This window comes from Pezoporus wallicus, unplaced genomic scaffold, assembly GCF_028554395.1.
Source record: "Pezoporus wallicus isolate ANWC-B61680 ecotype Strahan unplaced genomic scaffold, APGP_CSIRO_Pwel_v1 contig_8673, whole genome shotgun sequence".
NCBI lineage: Eukaryota > Metazoa > Chordata > Aves > Psittaciformes > Psittacidae > Pezoporus > Pezoporus wallicus.
The window spans coordinates 1,759,712-1,783,427 of record NW_026637196.1 but is presented as its reverse complement, the minus strand read 5'-3'; the positions used below and the strand labels follow the sequence as shown (position 1 = coordinate 1,783,427).

Genomic DNA, 23,716 nt, shown 5'->3' with positions numbered 1-23,716 from the left:
CAGTACACAGGGTACTATGTGTAGGATAGCCCCATTTTCTGTTTACATGTTTGTTAGAGTATAATATATAATATAGAGAGTATAATATAAAATATAAAGAATATTTTCCATAATACCATCAGTGATCTGCAAGAGGGTTAAGGACAGACACTGGAGAAAGATTTCCAAATCTTCCTTTTTGAAGTAGAAATAAACAGGTTGCATAGAATGGGGGAAAATATTTTAAACTAAATATTAAAAATTAAGGTAAATGTCACTCAGCCCAAATATTTTCTTCAATTTTTTCTTAGGGTCTAATACAGCTAAGAAAAGAATTCAAACTCTCTTGCTGAAGACAGACCATAATGGGTTGTGCTGCACGTACAGTATTCAGGGATACACCTTCTTTCTATTTGAGCTGAGGCATTAAGTAAACAGAAAGCAAACTGGAGCCAGAGCTCTGCAAAGTGGTATCTGCACAGGAAGCTCCAGAGGCAGAAAATGTTGTAGAGGTACTTTCTCTTCTTTTTTTAATATTTCTCTTAGAACATTAGTATGATATTTTCATTCCTTTGGGATGTTTGCTGGTAAATCAAAGTATTTTTATTCTCTATTTGTGTTTTAAAAGGTACTGTGTTCTGACTTCAAGTTTAGTGATGTCAAAGGCTTTTCAATTGATCTCTACAGACTCATAAATAATTTTGCAGTTGTTAATGCTTTGTTGTGTTTTTGATTTTGTTTTTACATTGCCTTCATTGCAGTGAAAAGAAAATAATAAGCACTCAAAATTTTTGCTAGATATCCAGTAACTAATTCCTAAGAACTGAGTATTGTCTGTAATCAGTATAAAAGACAAGCATAAATAAGATAAAATGCTAACTATTTTGTAGGTAATAGATTTAAAATAGTAGTATAAAGAAGAAATCCTGTTGTAATTTATAGACTATTCTAACCTTCACAGATATTCTACATTTTCTGTATTTCTTTTCTGTCTGCCTTGATCCAAAACCAGGACACAATCTTATTTAGCATCTCCCGTTTCTTCTTTCCTATCTAAAACTTTTAGCTGCAACTCCCTAGAAAGTGCTCTCAAGGCAGAAGAATTTTTGCCCTTCTGACCTTCTGAAATACATTTATCTACCAATGTGATGTCTTAAACCTGTCTTTATGCTTGTGCAAGGACATTTACTCATGAAAACATACAGAGTACAAAAATGCACCCAAGTGTCTTCTTTTACTGCCATTTCATTATTGAGATTATTTCCAAGATACTCTTTCCTTTTGTGTCACAACCTGAAGCTGCTTTGGAAATCTTTTCATAATTAAACTTCTGAGCACTCTTACCTGTAGGATGAGTTCTACTACGCTGTTTCAGAAGTAGTAAGCTGCCTTTGTTTTTCAGCTCTTGCAAGGATTGCCACGGCTTATTGAGAGTACTAATTCACTACTAGTTTCTATTTCACACTCTGCTGCAATCTTTTTTAAATTTTAGACTTTTGAAAGGTGTTAATAGTTCTAAATTTGGAACAAAGAAAATTGAAATGAAAGGTCAACTTGGGTTTTTCTCCTCAGGCTTCACATATTCTAGGAGTGCTTCACTAGTTAGAAACTCTTGTCAACTGTATTAGCAGATTTTCTTGACTAAGCACATCAGTGTAAAACAGTGGTGTGCTTTATACGTTTAGTCATTTCTGTGTTGTGTGGAGGAAGCAAAAGATGCCTCTAAAAGGGCAATTTAATTGTGACTGCACAATGTGATTCTGCTGTCTTCCTCTGTCATTCATATTGACATTCTTCGTTCTGCTATGGTGAGTTAAGCCCTGAGTGAGCCAGGCATATGTATGTTTAGTCACTGTAGTATGGTTATACAACATGGCATCACATCCTGTTTCTTAAATAACTGTATAAAGGGCTATTAAAGCTGTATTTTCTGTATACTGCTGTGTTCAGGCTGAACTAGGATCTGTTAAAAATAATAATCAGTGTAGAGTGACTAATTTAAAAAGTTATGATCTTTTCAGAGGGTATCATTGCAGGCCTTCATGCAGATGTACTCTTCCAAGGCTACATTAGTTATTCTAAATCCAGATTCTGCTATGGCTTCTTTTCTTTTCGGAGGGGTAGAAGCTGTGGGAAAGCTGAGGTTCATTGTAATTGTTGCTCAGTTTTAGATACTGTTCTTATTAATTAGCATAGTTTAGGCTGACATCTCTCATCTTTGCAGCCTTATAAGAATACTGATACTGTGAAACAATTCCACATTGTCACAAAAATCCATCTTACATCTGAAATATCAATGCATCTTTTATCCTCGAAGGACCAGCTATTGCTTTGTGTACTGGGACTTAGAGCATGGAACTTTTAAGTTTATCAAACCTTTTATTGCATCCTCCACTTCACTGGAAGACAGGCTCAGGAGCACAGCTATTGGCATGTTGGGTCTCAGTCACTGATACTGATGTTATGTTATAGTTGAGAGGACTGTGCTCAGGCAGGAGGACAGAGACTGCCTTTATACGTAAGGCTGTTATGGGGTCTCCACACAGCTTCTCTCCTCCAGGCTGAACAGCCCCAGCTTTCACAGCCTGTCTTCATACAGGAGGTGCTCCAGTCCCCTGATCATCCTCGTGGCCTCCTCTGGACTTGTTCCAACAGTTCCATGTCCTTTTTATGTTGAGGACACCAGAACTGCACACAACACTCCAAGTGAGGTCTCACGAGAGCAGAGTAGAGGGGCAGGATCACCTCCTTCGACCTGCTGGTCATGCTCCTTTTGATGCAGCCCAGGATATGGTTGGCTTTCTGGGTTGTGAGCGCACACTGAAGCTGGCTCATGTTAAGTTTCTCATCGACCAACACCCCCAAGTCCTTCTCCGCAGGGCTGCTCTGAATCACTTCTCCACCTAACCTGTAGCTGTGCCTCAACCCAGGTGCAGGACTTCGCACTTCACATTGTTGAACTTCATGAGGTTTGTGTTGGCTTGCATCTAAGACATGTCAGGGTCTCTCTGAATGGCATCCTTTCCCTCCAGTGTATCGACCGCACCCCTCAGAACCTCACACTTGTAAACACATGTAAAACCAAACACATTTTCTCCTACAGGTAATTTCTCTTTTTTGTCAACAGCATTCTGGATTTACTGTGTCCTGCAGTGTGTTACCTGGGCTTATTGTTATCTACAAGGTTGAAGGACGTCTTCTTTATTCAAGTCATCAGTGACTTGGGCTATTACCTGGCCAAGAGCAGATCCAGATGAAATCTCACTGATTATATTTTTGGAGATCAATAGCAAATGATTAAAAACTAATCTTAAAGTTTGTGGTTATTTCCCCCTCCCTCTTCTCTCCTCCCCACCCCTTGTAGTCTGCACTCTCCCTGAAATAGTTTCACTTTCATTTACTTTTGAAAATGTTATGATTTCATGTCAATAACATTCTTAAAATTAAAATATACTACATGACCTTCTGCTTCTCTATGAGACTTGTTGCCCTGTTATAGAAATTAATAGCCAACATGTCAAAAATATAAAACAATATAGGTTTAAAAACTATTTCATGAATAGGTTTTTTTAATTACAGTATTTTTCCCAGAATTTGTCTCTTCCTCATTTTTTTGCTTTTTAAATCTGAGCAATGTGGTCACACATTTCACGCACAACTTCTGAGATTATGCAGAGGAAGCTAACAGCTCTGAGCTTGCTTCACTCTGTTCTCAAGGTATCTTCATATGCACTTCCTCAGGCCCAGCTGTCACTATGGAGATAGGACTAATTTCACCTAAATTTAGCTGCCTATAAAATAGCCATCTATATCTGTGCAGGGGTGTAGGTTCCTATCACAACCAAGGGAGACTTAGTACAGTCAATGACCAGTATAGAGCTCTTCTGGAGACATGTTTTGCAGGCATACTTGAGGATGAGGTGAACTGCAGTATTTCCAAATTATTCTCAGACCTTTTCTTTTCCTTTTAGATTAATTCTTTCTTACTGATTTTAGTTATTAGTTGTGTAATTACTGGTCACCCTTTTATGAAGAGCCGTGGAAAATGTACTTAGCCTTCTGCAAGTGGGCTATCACAAGGGTTTTCTTTTTGTTACAGAGTTGTTTTCTTGCTATCCCTTATGTCCATTTCTTTGTGCAGTTAAATTTGTGCTTTATCCTCTCTGACTTTGTTTCAGCATCTTGTGCTATTCTTTCTTACTTATTCTTAGGAGTTTGACCTGTTTTTTACTTGCTGTACATTTCTTTCTTGTGTTTCAGGTCATTGAAGACCATATTGCTTAGCCAAGTTGATCTCTGACCATACTTCCTATCCTCCTACTGTGTGGGATTGTTTGTGTTTGTACCCTAAACATCATTCCTTTAAGGAACTGCCAACTCTACTGAATTCCTTCTGCTTTGGCTGTGTTTCCCATGAGAACTTACCTTCCAGTTCCCAGGGCTTACTGGAGTCTTCTTGTATAGAGTCCCTTGGGTTTGAATTGATCTTTTCTTTTGTCCCTCATCTAAAAATAATATACATTATCACATCACAGTTGCTCTCAACCAAATTACCTTTACCCTCATGTTCCCAACCATCCTCCTTCTTGGTTGCTTAGCAGACAGCCTCTTGGCAGGCTGCTGTTGAAGGGTTTGGCAGGCTCTGACAGCTGCTGTAGACCATACACAGGGAGTGGTTAAACGCTGCTCATTATACCCAGAGACAGACACATCACACTGCTTTGTAATATGCAACTGGAGATGCCTACCTAAACATTCACAGCGAAAAACTTGCATCTTTTAGGTGGACGTTTAATCAAAACATAGAAAAATACTACGTTTACAGTGTTTCAGATGCTTTTCTGGGAAAACATCTATGTGGCAGCAGAAACGCTTTGCCCAGCCTTGAAGTCCTGGTAAGGAGAAGACAAAAGCCTCTTCCCTATTTCCTTTGCAGACCTAGGCATAAAATTAAAGTACTGGGTCCCTTTGTATTGATCTTTCTTTGTCTAATCTTTATTTTCTATTTAACATCACTCAGAGGAATGGGAAATCTCCACTGAGGTTCTCTGATAGGGTGAGTAAAAATTGCATTGTCGATAACTTTTTATGTTACTGTGATTTTCATAGTATAGTCAAATCTTCACAGAGAAAGATTTCTTTGTCATAGAGATTTTTTTGGGGGTTTGCTTTAGTTTTTTCATTTATATATTTAGAAATTGCCATTGAATCTCTCAAGAAATAAACTGAGACATTACTTAGCATTTGAAATCACACCATGACGAAGTGAATGTACAGAGGATTTTTTTTTGGCTGTCTATTTCTCATTGCTGTAGGTCTCCTCAGTTAAGAACAGGGGAGTTAAACATACAGCTAAAAGTTGGTGCTGCAAGGATTCTGGTGCCTGAATGAAGAGACAGAGGCTCCCATTAACTTTCTGTCTTTGCTAATGGTAATATGCACCTTAACTCTTCTTGTTTCAATACAGTTTGCAGCTGCATAGGATTTTGTCAAATTTAGCAGAAGTTTTCCATGCTAGGTATCTGCCTCAGATAACTTTTAAAAGCCTTTGAACAAAGAGAATTTACGTGTTTTTATACAGAGCATTTGGAAACTATACTCTTTTTTCTCATCCTAAATGGTTCCAGTGACCTCTCCTCTAAGATTGCAGGCTTTGGAAAAAGCATTTGAAAACTGAGGTTAAGGGGACATTCATCTTGTATATTCTCAGTGAAACCTTTGCTGGACTGAGGTGGCACAGAGGAGTAAACCACCCATTTTGAATAACAGGGCAAGCACGAGCAAGATTTTATGGGGGAAAGTTGGGGATCAGTGGTGAAATAGATTCGAAGAACGAAGTCAGCAGGAAGAAGCTGTGCCTTGATCAGTAGTGTGAAAATGGATGTGGGAGGGAAGAGAAAGGAAAATGTGTCAGTACAGTTTGGGAGATACTAAAATAGCTAAAGGAGCTGAAGTGCAGAGCCTGGGACTAGCTGAGTACAGGGCTGAGAGCGAGAAGCAGTGTGGCTGTGTGGGAGGCTTGGAAGAAGGAAAGACAGATCTGATGAGCTGGGTTCGGAAGTGTGGGGGGCTGTGAGGCTGACTGAGGAGACTAAGGGAGGAGTCTGGCAGTGGGAGCCAGCAAAGAGCTGGCTTGTGCATGGGGAAGACTGAACAGCAGAATCCGCATGAGCTTGGATGGGCATTTGGGAAGGTGGAAAACAGGATTTGCTGGGCAAGCTGCCTGGAAATAATACAAGGATGGCTTTTGGAGGTAAGGGTTTGCTTGAGACCGGGTTAAAATTTAGCCTGAGGAGTGGAAGCAGAGACTGGGGAAGGAGTCACACCTGTGATGGGATGGGGGATGAGGGAAAAGCATTGGTGTCCATGCAAATTATGTCCAACAGGAGGGGAACTCAGTGTTGGAGAGCTGCTAGGGAGTGGGGTGCGAGGAGGTGGAATTGGAGGTATCAGGAGTGGAAGAGTGGTCAGGCTGTGCTGATGGTGGGAGCAGGGGAAGCAGGGGCAAACTCTTCCAGTGTCAGGGATGGCATCCTGCATGCCTCAGTCTTGCCATTTTGTGACTATCAGCGGGTAAGTCTGACAAGCTTGGGTCTCATCATTACTGATGCTGGGTTTGTTCAGAAGATAGCAATCTGCTGCCTCTGTCAGTTATTCCATTAGAGTATCATAAAGTCAGTCAAGGGAGCTAAATGATTTACCACCGACAGTGATTGTTGTGCATGTTGTTATGATGCCACATGAATACATTTTTCTTTAGTTTTTTAACACTTGTGTTTAAGAAACAAAATATTCCACACAACTTGACACATTCCATTCACAGGATGGACGTGCTCTTGAGATGCTCTAGAGCTGTGTATTAGGATCCCCACTACCTACAGCAGATGAGGGAAGGTGTGCATGAATCAGGCAAAAGGTTTTAGGGTGAGAGTTTGAGCTCTTTGTCTGCCACAATGATTCCAAATGGTGTGGAGCCCCCACCTTTTCACTCATTGACTGTCCATTCTTCATTTTCTGAGTGCTTGAGCAGGCTCTGGAAACCAGATTTGCAGATTATTTGAGCATTCATATCTGTAACTGAATCGGCAAGACTATTTTGAACTTAGAGTGTACTGTAATGCTAAATACTCTGAGGTGTCATCTCTTTAGTTGCAAGACTGTGCTGCCAAAAGCCAGCTGATACTTCACTCTATGCTCTCTGATTTACCTCATGCACCACTTTAATCCTACTCTTTCCTAATTTCTTCATATTTGCTACTGCATGTGCCAGAGTATGATGTAAAAGTATGTTTCATATAAGCAGATTTTAAACATAACATTTCTCCTGAACAGCTTGTCCCACAATACAGAGGAGACCAGAAAAGAAAAGAAAAATAGGCCTAGATTCATGTAGGAGGGGAGAAGAATGCATGTACACAGTTTGTCAGGAAGAATGTTTCAGGTGAAGAGGCTATTTCTGTAAAGGAGCAGGCACCAAAACACTGGTGTAAGTACTTGTACATAAGCACGGGAGCTTTTGGAGGGGTTTAACAAAGGAAGAGTTGCGGGGAGAGTACAGATATGGCTTTGAAAAAAACAGTGTTGGATCCTGAAAATGAGGGTCAAAAGCTGGGATAGAACGATGGAAGAAGCTGATGAGATGGGTGCAAAAAGGAAAATAATTCCAGGAGAGATATTTTTTATTCACTGGAGTATAAAAAGCGAAAGTGAGATAATGGCTGCCATCAGTTACGGTAGAGGGGTACTAGAGGAGGGAATACAAGAAGGCTATAAATGAGGTGAACAGCAGCCAGGAGGTTGCCTGGGGGTTGTGTGCTAAGAGGCTGGGCTATTACAAACAGTCTGGCAATTGGTGTGTAATGGCAGGAATGAATGAATCAAGTTTACACAGGGAGGTGAAGAGAGGAAAGGGACAGAGAGGATCTAGGGTTGAGACAAGGTACATAAACTTCAATGGCAAGGATAACATTGCTATTACTGACAGTGACTGAGAAATATGGGAGGGAACTGTAAGACACACAAAAAGCCAGAGACCTAGTTATCAACATAGTGAGAATAGCAGAGGGATTTTGTGAGGCCCCATATCCCAAAACCAAGCCTGATAAGAGGGTATTCATTGCCACCGTAGTAGGAGTACATCATGTTCTAAGCTTTTCTTCCATGCTCTCTTTTCTCCCTTTCTTCCTACTTTCCAGGTTTCTTAGGCTCATCTAGATTCCCTCGAAGAAAATTGTAAAGGTTGCTAGAAGAAAACTGTAAAAGTTGCTGTCCTATGGTTAGTTTTATAGTGGATTAAATGGCAGTTGATATGTGCATGGGACCTTGAATTATGCATTTAGATAAGTCCACACAGTCCATTATCAGGTAACCAAGTAGAGAGGATGGACTTTGTTCTCATATTATCTGCCAGGCCCCCAAAGCACGAACAGGGCACCAACTATCCCTGCTCAGCCCCCTTTGGGGCTTTTTGCTGTTGTGGATTTCCCCTACCCTGTCTACAGCCCAGGACCCCATGTCAGCCCCTCAGGTCATCGGTCCTTGCCCCAGCAATGCTGCTGCAGGTCCGGTCCCCAGTTCCCCAAGGCCCAGCCAAGCTGGGCCCACTTATGAGCTGATGTTACTGTGGTGATGGTCTGGTTTCTTGGCTGAATCTGGCCACCATCTCCAGGTATCACCCTCCACAGGTGGTGCTGGATCCAGGCTGGTCAGGCCTCTGCCAGGCTGGCCATGTGGTTATTGCACTTGTCTCCCAGCTGCCATCTGAAGGGAAGAGCTGTCCCTCACTGCTTCCTGGCAATATCAATAGGAAGTGGCCAAACTTACAGAATCAAAAGCCTGTGGCCTTTCTGGCTACAACTACAGGAAGAAAAAGCATAGACAAGTTTGATCACACAAGGGTTGGGTTCCAGTGCATGAGTGACTGCAGTGCATTTAATCTGTTTGTTGATTAGTTTTGCATAATCCTTTCTGTTCTCATTTCCTTGAACTCATTCTTCTCCATCCTCACTGAATTATATTTCACATCTTTTCCACTCCCATTCTCCACCTCCCCATTCTCCACCTCCCTTTCCCACAACATCATTTGAGCAGGCTACACAGCCTTTCTATTTCACGTGGCCTGGGGTCTGCCACTAAGGTTGCTGCTCCCTGCCACTTTGGGACATTTTTTCTGTCAGACTCTGTGCTGCCTTTACCCATGTACTCTTTTTTTTCTCCTTATTTTGGTTCTTTTCATCCCCAGATTGGCTTTTCTTTTAGCTTGCTCTTTTGTGGGCTGTTTGGTAACAGTTCTAGCACACTGGCAGCCTAACTGGTGTTGGCATCCCTGAAAAGAAGGACTTCAAGGAGTGATTTTAGGTGAAAAATGTAATAGTTCTGTAGGTGCTTCAGAAAAAAACTTCTTCCAAAAAGGGGGAGAGCAGAGGAGAAAGCAGAAGCTATTTGTTATTGAGGGCTAATGGTTGCAGGGGCTAGCAATATGACCGATCAGGAGATAAAGGTGAGCTTTTAATACTGCATGGGAAATGACAGGTAAAGAAAAACCTTGGAAGACAAGACAAGGATGCCACGGGATGAAATAGAGAAGGAGAAGCTAAAAGGCAGACACGAGAAGGTGATGTAATGAGAATAATAAGCAGTTCAGTAGTGAAATGAGGAAGGTAGCACTGCAGTTGCTGAAACCAGAGAAGAAATCTAATGCAGTACTGGAGAGCTGAGATGACCACTGCAGGGAACAAGAGTTTTAGCTTGTGCCTGTGTTGGAAATTGTGACTTTGTACCCACCCAACTGCTGTGAAGTGTGCTACTCTGAGACACCCTCAGGCTCTTCCTCAGTAGCTCCCAGTCTAGCTCATATGTTGTCTCCCTACTGAGATTGTACCTGAGCTTCCAAGTACTGAGCACAACTCCTTTCAGCCCTTGCTGCTGCAAGTGAGATGATGTCACACCTTGGCTCTTGTTGGCAACATGAACTATATCAGAAGGTTCTCCTAGCCCTTGACTGACTGTGGCCTATTGAAGGTCCCTAATCCACTAATAATTTCCCAATAAGTGGAGCAGACCAGCCTGCCTGCTGAGACTCCATTTTCTGGGGTCTCTCTCCCTTCCTCCTGTCCATCCACAGCAAACAGAGGAACAAGGTGGGTACAGATTCAGGTGAGCAAGGCTCTTGCTTCTAAAGGCACAGTCCACCCTGTTATAACAGCACAATCAGAAGTTCATCCAGCAAAGCCTGTTTTTCCTGGTTGTTTTTTTTTTATTCCGGCTGTCCCTGGGGGGGTTTCTACACGTCATCCCCTCCTTACCTTCTGTGTACCCAGGTACATATCAGTATGTATGTATTTGCAGTTGTCTTTTTGAAGGGATTAACAGGGTTTAAGTACAGAATGGGACTCAGTGACTGAGAATGTTACCTGTTTCCAGTGATTTTCCCTGCCTTCCACTGAGCTGTGCTACTGGTAGTTTTTCTAACTTCTGGCTTCAAATGTATCAGGATCACAAAAAAAGCGTTGTTGTAAGTTCACTCTTTTAATCTGGCACGTCCCGCTTATCATCAAGTGGGGTACAGAGGATCACTCCATAGGCTCAGCTGTGACCAAGGCCTGTCTGCAAAAAATCAGCTTGAGACACACCTTTGTAAGTTTATCAGCAGGAGACTTTAAATCCTTATCAAACTAATTAGTTAGTTTACTTGGAGCAAACAATACACCAGTATAACTGATATTAATGTGTTTCTGAACTACACTTGTGTGTGTATTTATATACGCATCCATATAGTTCAGAAACATACACACACATGAGTATGTGTACATGAATTTCTGTACTTGGGTAATAGGTACCATACATAAAGACTTAACATTATTCAACATTTCCAGTTATAGGGCTTCTAATTTTTTAAAGGATTGTTTTTTTCAGACTGATTTTTTTAATACTTCTTTACAAACTGCAGATTTTTCAATTGGTTCAGGAGAATGGATTAAGGAGTGATTAAGGAATGCTATATTATGAATCATTGTTTTAGTAGTGCAAGGACAGAATGATGTGCCAGTGACACCTGTTCAAGGCAATGCAATGTACTCCTTGGGTGCTTGTACTAGGAATAAACCTGCATGGCAGGAAGGAGAACTTCAATCTGCATGTGATCTGCAAGTAATTTACTTATATGACTTTCTCATTAAAATATCTTTGGACTCTCTATTTCCTAATTGAAAGAGTACTAGAGATTCTATATACGACCTTGTTTTGGTGAGGGGAAAACAAACTCAGTACAAAGCCAGGGTTGGTGGTTGAGCGTGAGTGGTTGTGGTGTGGCTACACATGGTATGAATAGCTAAAATCCAGACCACGAACAGACGTACAGGACGGTTGCAGAAGATCTAGTATCACAAAATGGAAAGCAAGTATGATGTGAAAGAACCAAGGGAAAGAAATTTAACAGAAAAAGTTATCTGATAACTCAGGCATATGACAATTCTGTGTCTGCCCTGGAAAAGCACAACCTTATCGAGACAGAGAGCTCTTCTGGGTCAGATGATCTAGCTTGACATACAGGAATGTGCAAGTAGGTTTCCAGCCACCCCTCCTTATCCAGTGTAGCACACAGAAAAAGGGGATGTTGAAAATAATTAAAAGCAGAAAATTGTCATAAATTTCTTGAAGGGAACAGAAGAATGGAAAGAACATTTTATGATCAGCAAACTTAAGAACAAAGACACAAACAATATGATGTAACTTAGTTTGGTTTCGTTGTGAAGAGCGTGTACATCAGGAAGGAAAGAATCTTGACAATGGATTAGCAGAGGGAGATGGTAGAATTATCAGCAGTGCAAAGAAGGCTGGAATTCAATAAAAATCTGTCATTTTAGAAAGGCTGCAAGACTTTTTTCCCCATCTTGCATGAACATAAGATGATTAGCATTGCTTTCTCCAATAATCTGTTCCCCTTTTGATACCATTCTTGGCTTGAGCAATTACGGATTATGTTATAGGAAATGGATCTCACCAAACTGACATACTATTTTTGTTTGGATTTGGTTGATTAAGGCAATAATATTGATATAGTGGATTTAGAATTGTATAAAGCATTTAACTTGATACTGCAGCATATTTTGGCTAAGAAACTAGAAAGCCATCAGATCAGCTGGACACACATTGAAGGAATTCAGCACTACTTAACTGATAGGCCTCAAAAAATCTCATCAGCTGATAGAAATCCTTCTGAAAGGTTTCTGCAAGAGCTCTATGAGGATCATTCCTCTTATTGCCAGGTGGTAATGTCCAAGAAACTCATAAAAGGATTTCTGATGAAATCTGCAGAATCCGGTAAGACAGTGCAAGGTGTCCCTCCCCATGGCAGGGGGGTGGCAACTGAATGATCTTAAGGTCCTTTCCAACCCTAACTATTCTATGATTCTATAATTCTACATGCAGAGGTGGAAACATTAAACCACAGTGATGAATGGTTGATTTATAATGATGTGACCTGAAGAACAAGCAAAACCCAAAAGCTCAGTGTACAGCAGTTATCCAGAAGATCTTGCGCTTCATTAAAAATGACAAACAAATCCACAACCCCCCAACTATGTGTAGTAATGACAAGGCAGATTAATGCCCTATAATGAGTTTTCAGTATTTTCTCCTCCCTCTGGGTATATATTAGTTTCAGAGAGACATTTAGATCTCTATTTGCTGTGCTACTTTTCACTGTATTTCTGGGGTTTTTTTTGAGTTCTATGGTACTGTTGTTCTGCTTTGCCTGTGGAAGTCTGTTCTGCTGCCCTCTGGTTACAGCAGAACTAGACTATTATGGAGTTGTTGTGTTAATAGATTCACCACACCTTGACTGAGGAATGCCTTGTAGTTACCCAGTTACCTTAAATCACACTTAATTCAAGGTAGGATGAGGTAAAATGCAAATAGAAGGATTAAATCCTTGCATCTAAACCAGGCAACACAATTACAAATATCTGGAAAACACAAGTGAAAAAATAGAAGAAAAAGTTCATCTGATCTACTGACACTGAATGTATCACAAAGGTGGGTTTTAGTTTGGATTTCCCTCCCCTCTTTTTTTTTATTTCCAGGTGACTTGTCCCTCTTCTGACAAAACAGCTCTCAGAGTTTTCTTTCCTCCTGTTCCTCAGGTTGCTTTTAGGTGATTTTCATCACTGAAGACCTTGCATTACACAGAACTCCGTACTGGGGTGCCCCATCAGGAAACATCTTCAGAAGAAGCCTTTGGACTTCACCTTCAGGTAGCTTCTTTTAATTATCATTTTGACCTCACTTGATACTGGATGGCTTTAGCTCTTAGAGCCAGTCTGCACTTTGAAGTTTTCTAAGGGGTCCAGAAAGATTTTACCTGTCACTTTTCAGCTTGCTTGTTCTGTCCCTCTTTATGGTCTGATCATTCTCCTGAATTAAAATAAGGATCCTTTTGCTTCCACAAATGTTTTAGTAGAGGAGTTGTCTCCTGTGTTTGGCTAGCTCATAAACAGCTTCTTTCCCTCAAGGAGGCAAGTCTCCTCTGGTGACTCATTGACACGTTTCAACATGAAATGTGTCTTAGGGCAGACCTTATATTCTGTACCAGTAATTTAATTAACAAATATATACGATAGAAGTATCTAAATAGGGTAAATTAATCTAGTTAATTTTCTGATTCCTGAGACAGGTATGATAACAATAACTACCCTTATACTCTGAGGTGACAGCATTTAAGGTAAACAAGGCCCAATTTCTTTCTCCTAACCATACTCTAACAAGGAGTCCCTTTACAGAATTGTTTAGTGTCATATTTATTTTAATTGCTGCACAGCATGAAACAGTCTTCAAACCACTTGTGAAGAAGAATACAAAGGGATCACTCAGTCTTGGACCTCATGAGTTCAGTGAACAACTTGTCTGACTTTAGCTGGCCTTGAAAGTATCCTTTGATGCATTAGAAATCAATAGATAACATGGTGAAGGGAGAATTGATGTGCAGCGAAGCAAAGGTTTAAGGCTGAAGATCAACCTATGTTTTTTCTTGTAGCCTTTATAACAATCCTATTCAGCCAAGAAAATACAAAAATATTGACTAAATACCACAATATGTAAAAATGTTGCATTGATTTGAATGAATATTTTAACAATTGAATGCAACGCAAGTATATTATTAATAAATGTGACTGCAGATTTGTTCATAATGATATTTACAGGTCAGAGAGAGTGAACAGTCATCCCCCTCCATTACATAGGTCATGTCTAAACTAAGATTTAATCATGAGTGATGTTGTTAACTGTGTGATTTTGAAGATATTTGGGTAAAGATGTGTGATACAACAATCAGCCATCAGCCCTGAAAGGAAGAAGCCTTGTGTGCAAGTACGTTGTCAGCAATTTAACTAGTGCTGCCTCTAGTACTGCCTCAGAACACGCAGGAAAAGTTTCCATTCTGGCAGATGGAGTTCATGTACATCCACACTTGAGGGGGTGAGGGCATCATAAATAACTTGCAGAGTGGTCCTGTTGTATCTCTGTAAAAACAAAACAGAAAGAAGTTACGTTGCTAAGAAATCCAGGCAAAGATGATTTTATTGCCATCAGGTTCTGGGTGAAAAACTCAGAAGTGGAAAAGGAAGATGGTGTTGCTTGACTTTTTTGATGGTGCAGACTTTATGGGAAAGAAATAGAATGTCACATTTGCCAGTAGTTACCGTTTTGCACTTAACTTTGCTATTTCAAACAAAAAAATGATGAATAGCACGCTGCTGAAGAGCTTTCTAATGGGGGCAACACAGGAAGGTTGCACAGAGGGCTTAGAGAGCTCTCTCTCCAGGAAGTGCAAAGGGACAAAATGAGTGAGCACAGAAGAGGGAATATGTTGAATGTTGGACTGCATTGGTCTTCTCTCCTTTTATCTATGAACATGGGACATCTTCTTGCCTGTTGTTTCTTTTGCTGCTTCTTTATGCTTCCTGCCAGAGTGAAACACTTGGGAGCTCTTACGGCAGCAAACATAAACACTTCAATGTCTTTGGGAGAGAGAAAATGTGAGAATTCATCTATTACTAGCAGTTAGGGTTCTCTGGATTGTGGATTCTCCTGCAGTGAATATTATTTGTACAAAGTGGAAAGCTTCAGGGCAAGAGATGGGAAGAATCTCATCCTGAATGTATCATAGGCTTGCAGATAAGCCTGTTGCAGGTTACAGCAAACTTTGTACTTCCAGATTCTAACATGTAATGTTATTTTTTAAAAGAACACAACTCTGTAATCACAAATGAAGTTACTGTTACACAATATTAAGGGACATAGAATTTGCTTGGCAGAAACACCATATTTACATGCGGAGAAGGGGGAAGCATTTGCTCATACATAGTCCATTGTTCTAAGAATGTATGTTTTAAGTTTTCTAATACTTTGAAATGGTCATAGTATTTGTTCAATTTAACAGTATAATTATGGTGAGCCTTTTTCATAGTAGAATTTTTACTTATTAGCAAAGCCTGCTTTTATAGGCTTAAAAGGTCTTTCTACTATTATAAAGTCTGTAAGGGAATACCCTGTTATCTTTCTTATATCAGTCATACAAAATCTAACTTGTATTGTTTTTCCTTGTTGACAGAAAGGCAGATTTCCACTTCAGAGTTCATGTCATCCTCCTTCCTGTGAAAATAATATGAACCAGAAGGTGTTAATTTTCCTTCTCCCAAATTTTATTTTTGGGATATTTCTTTTTGGCTTTTTTTGTAAGAGACAAAAACCCCTAACAGGTGAGTAAAGAATTTACCAACAAAAAGACTGAATGTATTCTAGAACCAGGGACACTTTTCTCAAATGTTTTAGAAAGTAACTACAGAGCCTTAGTGGTAAACAATGTTGTGAAAACATTCAAGGCCATGCTGCCACTACTGCTAGCTTAGCAATATATGAAAGAGAGAGCACTACAAAGAATCAGTTGACATTAGAAGTATTAGAGCATCAATCTTGACTAAAGTAATACTGCTAACATGTTGAAAGTTTTCATTTTATCAGACTTTTCACTAAGCAGAACAGTTTATTGTGGGTTTGCCATAGTGGAATCTGGTGACAGAAAACAAAATACTGGTTTTAGCATCTTCATTAGTTTTTATATGCAGGACAACAGATTGAGTGATGTGAGTGTCACAAAGAAAGAGACTTAGTAAGTCTATTTCACACTAATGGTTTACAGTTCTTTCTTGGTTGCAGGTGTTTTTCCTGATCCCACTGAAGACTGGCTGGCAATTCAGAATGATCGCAAAAGCACACTGGCTTCTCTCTGCCTAAAGAACGGTCTTCTCAAATTAAGAAGTAAATTGGATTCTCATGTCGCAAGCCAGCTCTTTGTGGAGCACAAACATAAATTTATCTACTGTGAGGTGCCCAAGGTAGGCTGCTCCAACTGGAAGAGAACTATTTTTCTTCTCCAAGCAAACTTAAATGCCGAAGCTTCTGAAATTGAGCATGACCACATCCACCAAACCTCGCTGATCAAGAAGCTGGTGGCGTACCCTCCTGTCATACAAAAAGAATTTTTGGGCAACTACACCAAAGTGATGTTCACCAGACATCCCTTGGAACGCCTGGTTTCAGCTTACAGAGACAAACTTCTGCACTCTGAGCCATTCTACAGTGTCACTGTGGCTAACGAGATTAGGGCAATGTTCAGGAAAGACAAAAATTCATCTGAAAAAGTGAGTTTTCAGGAGTTTGTCAATTTCATTGTAGCAAAACCACCAAATAGTCTTGACATACACTGGAAACCGATGTTTCTCCTCTGTGATCCTTGCAACATTCACTATGATATTCTGGGTAAGTATGAAACTCTTAGGTTAGATTCTGAGCATGTTCTGAAGGTCATTGGAGCACCAAAGAGCCTGCACTTCCCCAACTTGAAGAGGTATGGCTCAGAGAAACGAACTAATGGTGATATCACCTTGGAGTACCTCAGACAGTTGAACTCAGAGCAAATTGAGAAGATCAAAAAATTGTATCAAATGGATTTTTTCTTGTTCAACTATACTATGGACTATGAGGATTATTTTTCCCTGAATGACTAATGTAGGTTAAACAAAGAACAGTTTCCTCTGTACAAAATGGGCTGAACCTGTCCTCACAGGTGCTTGATACGTGGATTGTCGACTGACTGCTGCTGAGATTCTACTGGTGTTTGGGGATGTGGTTAATCATCCTAAGCACTCTTATAACAAATCCCTGACATGATCTGTTGTACTGTACAGTACTTTACCTATATGAAATGATTGTCTTCCTGTTGATCATTAATGGCATATGTTTGTTTCATGAAGACTGTTTATAAATAATAGATTTTTGCCTGTTGGCAAGAGGGGAAGGATGGAGAGTGTTGTTTTCCACAGCAAATATTTTTAGGACATATTTTTTTTTACATTAAGGACTTCAATTTTTTATTAGAAAAAGACATAAGAAGCAATAAATTATCTTCTTTAGAGTCAAACCACTCGTTGTCTGCTAGAGCCTCAATCATGAATCCTGTAGAAAAGAAGCAAATAACTTCAGATGCTTGAAGCTGCATTGCATGGAATTTAATGTCTGATTATATTCCCTCTTAGCAGTGCTGTCACCACAGCCCACCAGCCTCATCTCTCAAGCAGCTTGGTTGGCAAAAATCCAGCCAGGGTTTCCCTTTTATATCTTCAAAATCTTCTGATGAGCAGCAGGTCTGGTGTTCCTGGTGATTTGCACTCTTTTCACCATCTTTGTGAGCATTATGGTCTGATTTAAGAGGGAAAGCCTGAAAAATTTATCTTTTCTTTTGAGAAGTAGGTAGATGTACCCCTAAACTGTACCACTGAGGTGGTGCAGGATTTAAACCCTCAGTGGAAAGGTGACTCTTACCTATTCTCCAAAAGCACTTACCACCCAGTCAACTGGCTGGGCAGTCAGCACAGGCGGGACAATGTTTGGGCTTTCCCCATTTGTGCCTGCTGGAGCCCATGAGCCCTTGGGACTGGTCTGAGCATGGCAGTTAGGTGGAGCTCGGTAACTTCAGGTAATACATTTGTTCTGCCTGCTGCTTTCTCACCTCACAGGAGGCTTACTCCATTTTTTGAAAATCTACTGCCTAGTCACATTGGAAATTAATTTGTGACCATATTAATTAGTTTTAGAAACCAATAATGAGTATTAGCATCAACTTTAGGGGATATCAGTCTCTCAGGAGCCATCTTGAAAATCTCTCAAATGCACTTAGTTCCTATCAGCTCTATCTGCACATGTACAAAGGCTGGCAGACAAGTCTTGGATCCAGAGTTGGCTCACAGCTTCTCAATACATAGAAAATGACAGGGACAAAACAGCTTAATGACACTGCAGCCACCAATCTGTACAGCCTTTGCTGCCAGCAGCATGGCCAAGGGAGAGGGAAAAGGAGGCTGATAAAAATGGATGCAAAGAGACTTGAGTCATGAGGGCTGTGAAGACAGCGTCCAGCGCAGGGTGGTCTATCTCAGAGGGAAGATGCAGTGATATATTGAACATCAGCTGGAGACACCTATGGGACCATAGTGTCAGGAAGAAGCATAGGAAGAAGCTTGCTACATCCCTTCTTGATGGCAGATGGCACACAAAGCCAGGACTACTGTTTGGTACCTCTGGTAGCTCTTGCATGGCTGACTATTCCACAAATGCGGCAGCTTTGGCACAGGGAGAGATCCAAAGTGAAAAGGCCAAGCAAGAACAGCAAGAAAATAAAAGCTTGTCATTTCATGTAACGTGTGATTTGCATTCATGGTTCTGGACCTTACCCTCCCCACCACCATATTTGGTGTCCCCACAGTCCTGTTACCCCCCAGTACTGGACTGCTCGTGCTGCCCTGGCAATGCTGTAGTTCATGTGAATTTCTTTTACTTTTAAATTATGCTGAGACAGAGGAAGCCGGAGATGATTCCCATCAGAGCTAAGGCTATGCAGAGGGATGCAGTCTCTCTCCCCCCTTCTCCCCCGAATCAGAGTCATCTCCAGCTACCTGCTTCTCCTGCTTTCTTTGTCAGATCATGCAGAGGAAGAGAGGAATAAGATTTGCTTCATAACTTGCTTCTACATGACACATCCCTCCAGAACTATATCTAAAGCTGTAAATATATCTAAAGCTACTTTAATTTTCTGGCAGCAGCAGACAGCCTAGAAAAACTGAAGAAATGATACTGACAGTTTGATAAGTGTCTTTGTTATCAGCACTTGAGTAGTTAACACTCCCCTCTAGTTTCTTGCTGTTAGATGGAAGCTGCTTTCTATTCTTAATTCCTCTTTCACACAGGATCTCAGGCTCTTCCTGCAGTGCTGACAGAAAACGGATGGCTAATTCAGTCATCACAAGCACTAGTCAGTAACAGAGGCTATTGGTGCAGAAAAATCTCTGTAACTATTCACAACGGACTTTCAGATTTGACATTTGCCTACAGGAAACTGTAAGTAGCACATTGCCTGGAACCACTGGCTGTTGTAATGCTGTTAACTAGTTTGGATCTCAACAAAAGAAACCTGCAGAAGATGTGTGTGCATGTGTGCACATATAACAACAGTTTTAGGAAGCAAACTGATAGAAGTTGTACATTACCAATGCTAACAAAGTGAGAATAACAGGTTGATATCTGTTGGAAAACAGAAAAAAATGGACATTACCTCATAAAGGATATGTAACATTCCCATGTAGGCATCTTTTAATTCTCAAGCCATCTACCACATATCCATTTCTGAGCTAGACAATACTTCCTAGGACACTCCCCCGCCAAGAGCTGCTGTGCTATGGTACAGGAGTATGTAAGAGCTCTGCAATATGCCTCAGAGTTAATGAAAACAATGGCCACTCGCTATATGTTGTAGAAAGCCTTCACAGCTTGTGAAGATGGGCATGGAAGTTCAGGCTGAGCTCAAAACATGAATCTGCAGGAGAAAATTGCTAGGTCTTTAGTAATTGCATTGAGTTGGCTGTATTTTTTAGTGATAGCTGTCAAGTGCTTGTGGAAAACTGTGGTTTATACTATTTCCTAATGTGTGAGCAATAGAGCAGAGGGGGGACTGTTGCACCGTAGTTATTTCCCAGGTGAATCCCAAGACTCATTCCACTGGACAGCATAGTAAGTTTGCTGATAAAAGGGCTTATTGTTACTTCATTATTGATATTGTAATGTAATAAAAGCTGATGAAGACTCTGGAGCTTGTCCTACAAGAGCTGCAAGACACCTGTACACTTACTCTCTCTTCATGTCTCTTCATGGCCTGGGAGAGAGCTCTCCTGTACAGTCTTTCCTACAAGAGTACTGTGCAAAACAAAGGCTCTGAGCTGAGCCGGCCTCTCTCCTGCCTTTGCTTAGAGAACACTCAGTGGAGCTTCCTTCCTTCAGATGCTGACTCTGGATGATGTTTTCCTGGGAGAGTGGGTGCTTGCAGTTGGGAGCAGGGATGGAGGGCTGTGGTGGGGCTTGGAGCCGAGGTTCTGTGGTGTATTCAAAGGGGTAGGAGGTGCTATAATTACTGTTCTGGTTTAATGTTATATGCTTGTGATATAGCCATTGCTATGTTTTGTTTCTAATTACCTTAATAAACCATAGTGATTGATGAAACATTAATCTGTTTGTTCATCCTTCTCAGTAATGTCTGTTTAAAACAATAGAAAGGACGTGGAGATGTTCCATCAAATCATAACATAGGGCACACCCTGCAAGACAACAGCAAACACAAAGGCTCTGCTTTGGTACATTAATATAAAGCTGTCTCACAGGACTCTTAAAGAATTAGCAAATACTAATGAGTATTCCCATCTGGAGAAAAAATGGATCAAAGCAGGAAAAAGAAGGCAAACAGAAAATCTCATGAAGTCAAGCTTGCAGCTTTCCCACAAATCCATCTATCAGCAGGGAGAAAATAAGTGAGATCTTGCCATTCTCATGGATATCCACACAGACATCCTTTCAGGATAGGTATCCACGAACCTGACACCATTCTTGCTTTGTGAAAGTGTAACATAGAGACCTGATAGCTGGCCAGTGCATGTCATCAATGGAGACCACGTCACCAGTTGCTCTTGAAGAAGGCATTTCCTCCATTTAAAAGTGATGATTCTGCCCATAGACAACCCTAATTTTTCACAGCGTGAGTCTTAACATGTTGACTGTGATGAGTGGTTTCTTATTCAGAGAACCTCCCATAGCAGGAGAGCTGTGAACAGAAGAAAAGGCATGAGCAAGAAACACCTGAGTGTTTGCTGCTCACAGAAGTGTCCTCTGACCAAGGAAAAGAAGAGGAAACCCCACATGGAACAAACTGCAGCTGTCATGGCTCACAGCTAGAAGGATATTCTATTTCTGCATTCAGACTGTCAGTCAAAACCTTCAAGCTCTGTCAGAGAGGTAGAACAGGAAAAGGAATAAGGAAACAAGAAACGAAAGCTACACTAATGCTCTGTGGTTGTGGTGTAGGCCTGGCATGACGTCTTCCTGTCACAGTACTTACCTTCCTTCCTTCCTTCCAGAATTAGATACCAAGTCATGCTTTAGTATAAAACAAAAAGTTATTAGACAATATAACTTGCATAAATTAATGTAAATAAATCACATCAAACAGGGGGAGAATTTACCTGATAAAAATGTCTGGAATTTCAGGAAGTCCTCTTGGAAGTTTTGACTGAGTATCACATGTACACAGGGGTGCAATTAGAGTGCTGCTTCTAGTAAGAATGATTATTAAAGAGAAAGCTCAAGGGATCATTGACCTCAGTCAGTATACTGAGACTAAAACTCCAAAGAATCAGCAGGCCAGAATGAGTGCTACCACACATGATCAGGTCTGTGAAAACAGCCCAACGTCATTTCAGTGCTACCCACGCACACCTTTGTTTACAGCTACTAGAATGCTTCCTTTGTACCTCCAGGATTCTTCTTGTAGGTTCTTCTGGAGATCTATCAAAGTTTAGCAGGATGTAAAGGCTTTCTCAAAGGGTCCCTTCATCCCTCCCTGTAGAGATGTTCTTAACGAGATTATACATCATCTAGTGTCCCACACAAAGTTCAGCCAGCTCTGGAGCTCAGAGCAGAACTTAGAGTACCCAGGCAGGCATACTCCAGTTTATATTTAGCAGAAGTATGGGGAAAGCTTTTTACCTACAAACCTATGACTGATTCTCATTCACAGAATTGCATCCCCCCCCCCCCCTTTTTTCATAGAATCATAGAATAGTCAGGGTTGGAAAGGACCGTAAGATCATCCAGTTCCACCCCCCCTGCCATGGGCAGGAACACCTCACACTAAACCATGTCACCCAAGACTCCATCCAACCTGGCCTTGAACACTGCAGGGATGGAGCATTTACTGCTTCTTTGGGCAACCTGTGCCAGTACCTCACCACCCTTGCAGTAAAGAACTTCCTTATATCTAACCTGAACTTCCCCTGTTTAAGTTTTATCCCGTTACCCCTTGTCCTATCACTACAGTCCCTAATGAAGAGTCCCTCCCCAGCATCCCTATAGGCCCCCTTCAGATACTGGAAGGCTGCTATGAGGTCTCCACGCAGCCTTCTCTTCTCCAGGCTGAACAGCCCCAACTTCTTCAGCCTGTCTTCATACGGGAGGTGCTCCAGTCCCCTGATCATCCTTGTGGCCTCCTCTGGACTTGTTCCAACAGTTCCATGTCCTTTTGATGTTGAGGACACCAGAACTGCACACAATACTCCAGGTGAGGTCTCACAAGATCAGAGTAAAGGGGCAGGATCACCTTTTTCCTGTATCCCTTCTTCATCATTCACATGAACTGCATGCATGGACTCCTGCTGAGTTCCCACAGTTAGGGGCCAGCAAACAGGTACTGCAGATGCTGACTTACTCGGGCACAGACTGCTGCCAGGTGCATGGTGCATCCAGGCTCTGGATGTATTGCAACCATTGTAAGAAGGCAGATTGTGTGAGAAAGTTGTTCAAGCACCTGCTCCATGAGTGAGATATTACAAGGTGAGACATGAATGTAAAATGAAGTATGTTTTTAAGGCATTTCCTCATTAAACTTATCTTCCTTTCAGATAGGTTTAGTGGGTAAGGGAGAAAGCTTATTTGGGGTTCATTGACATCAAATCACAGAGGCCCATGTTAAGGGACAGGGAAACCCTCTCTCATGAGGGGACATCATTCTCTGTAGGGTTAAATGTTGTTTACCCACAAAGACTTGTGAGAACTTGTCCCCAGGGTTGCCTACATCCAGTTTTCGATAAGCATGCAAAAGTAGAGTGACTGAATTGGGAGAGAATCCACCTTACATCTAAACATTCAACAATTGGTTCTGGGTCCATCCCATTCCAGAAAGCATGGGTAAGACATAAAAATGGGGAAAATCAATCAAATTAATATGAATAAATTATCCTAAAGATTTTTGGCATGCAGTAACTGTGTTGTCCAATTCTTGCTCTTTGTTCATGAAGTTCCTATCTAGAAGGCTGAGATCATGGGTTTGTTTTCTGGGGCGACTTGCTGCATAGCAACTATTGCTACAGGTAGTGCCCTTTAGGTTTTGTAATCTTAAACAAAGCCTGACAACAAAGCTTTTATTTGTAGTAATGTTCTTCGTTGCTGTCCAGAGCCAGATACCCACTTAGCTGTTGATGTGCATAGCCAGATACCCACTTAGCTGTATACCGTGTCAGAATTTGGATGTGTTCCCTAAGTTCCTGCTATTTACCAGTCGCAGGACTTTCAGGATTACCCTGTTTTA

The 23,716-nt window shown here is 41.1% G+C and overlaps 1 protein-coding gene across 2 annotated transcripts; it reads left to right on the top strand.

Moving 5' to 3' along the window:
- Positions 1–285: 285 nt before the first annotated feature.
- On the top strand, positions 286–17,693 carry LOC130596411 (carbohydrate sulfotransferase 9-like). Of its 2 annotated transcripts, XM_057403985.1 has the most exons (6): positions 286–491; positions 4,763–4,874; positions 5,000–5,035; positions 13,122–13,232; positions 15,587–15,734; positions 16,192–17,693. In XM_057403985.1, exons 5-6 carry the CDS (start codon positions 15,641–15,643, stop codon positions 17,040–17,042), a joined length of 945 nt encoding a protein of 314 aa, XP_057259968.1. In that variant the 5' UTR covers positions 286–491; positions 4,763–4,874; positions 5,000–5,035; positions 13,122–13,232; positions 15,587–15,640; the 3' UTR covers positions 17,043–17,693. The 2 variants fall into 2 exon arrangements, with proteins under 2 accessions (XP_057259968.1, XP_057259969.1); XM_057403986.1 differs by lacking the exons at positions 286–491; positions 4,763–4,874; positions 5,000–5,035 and adding an exon at positions 5,747–6,232.
- Positions 17,694–23,716: the final 6,023 nt, after the last annotated feature.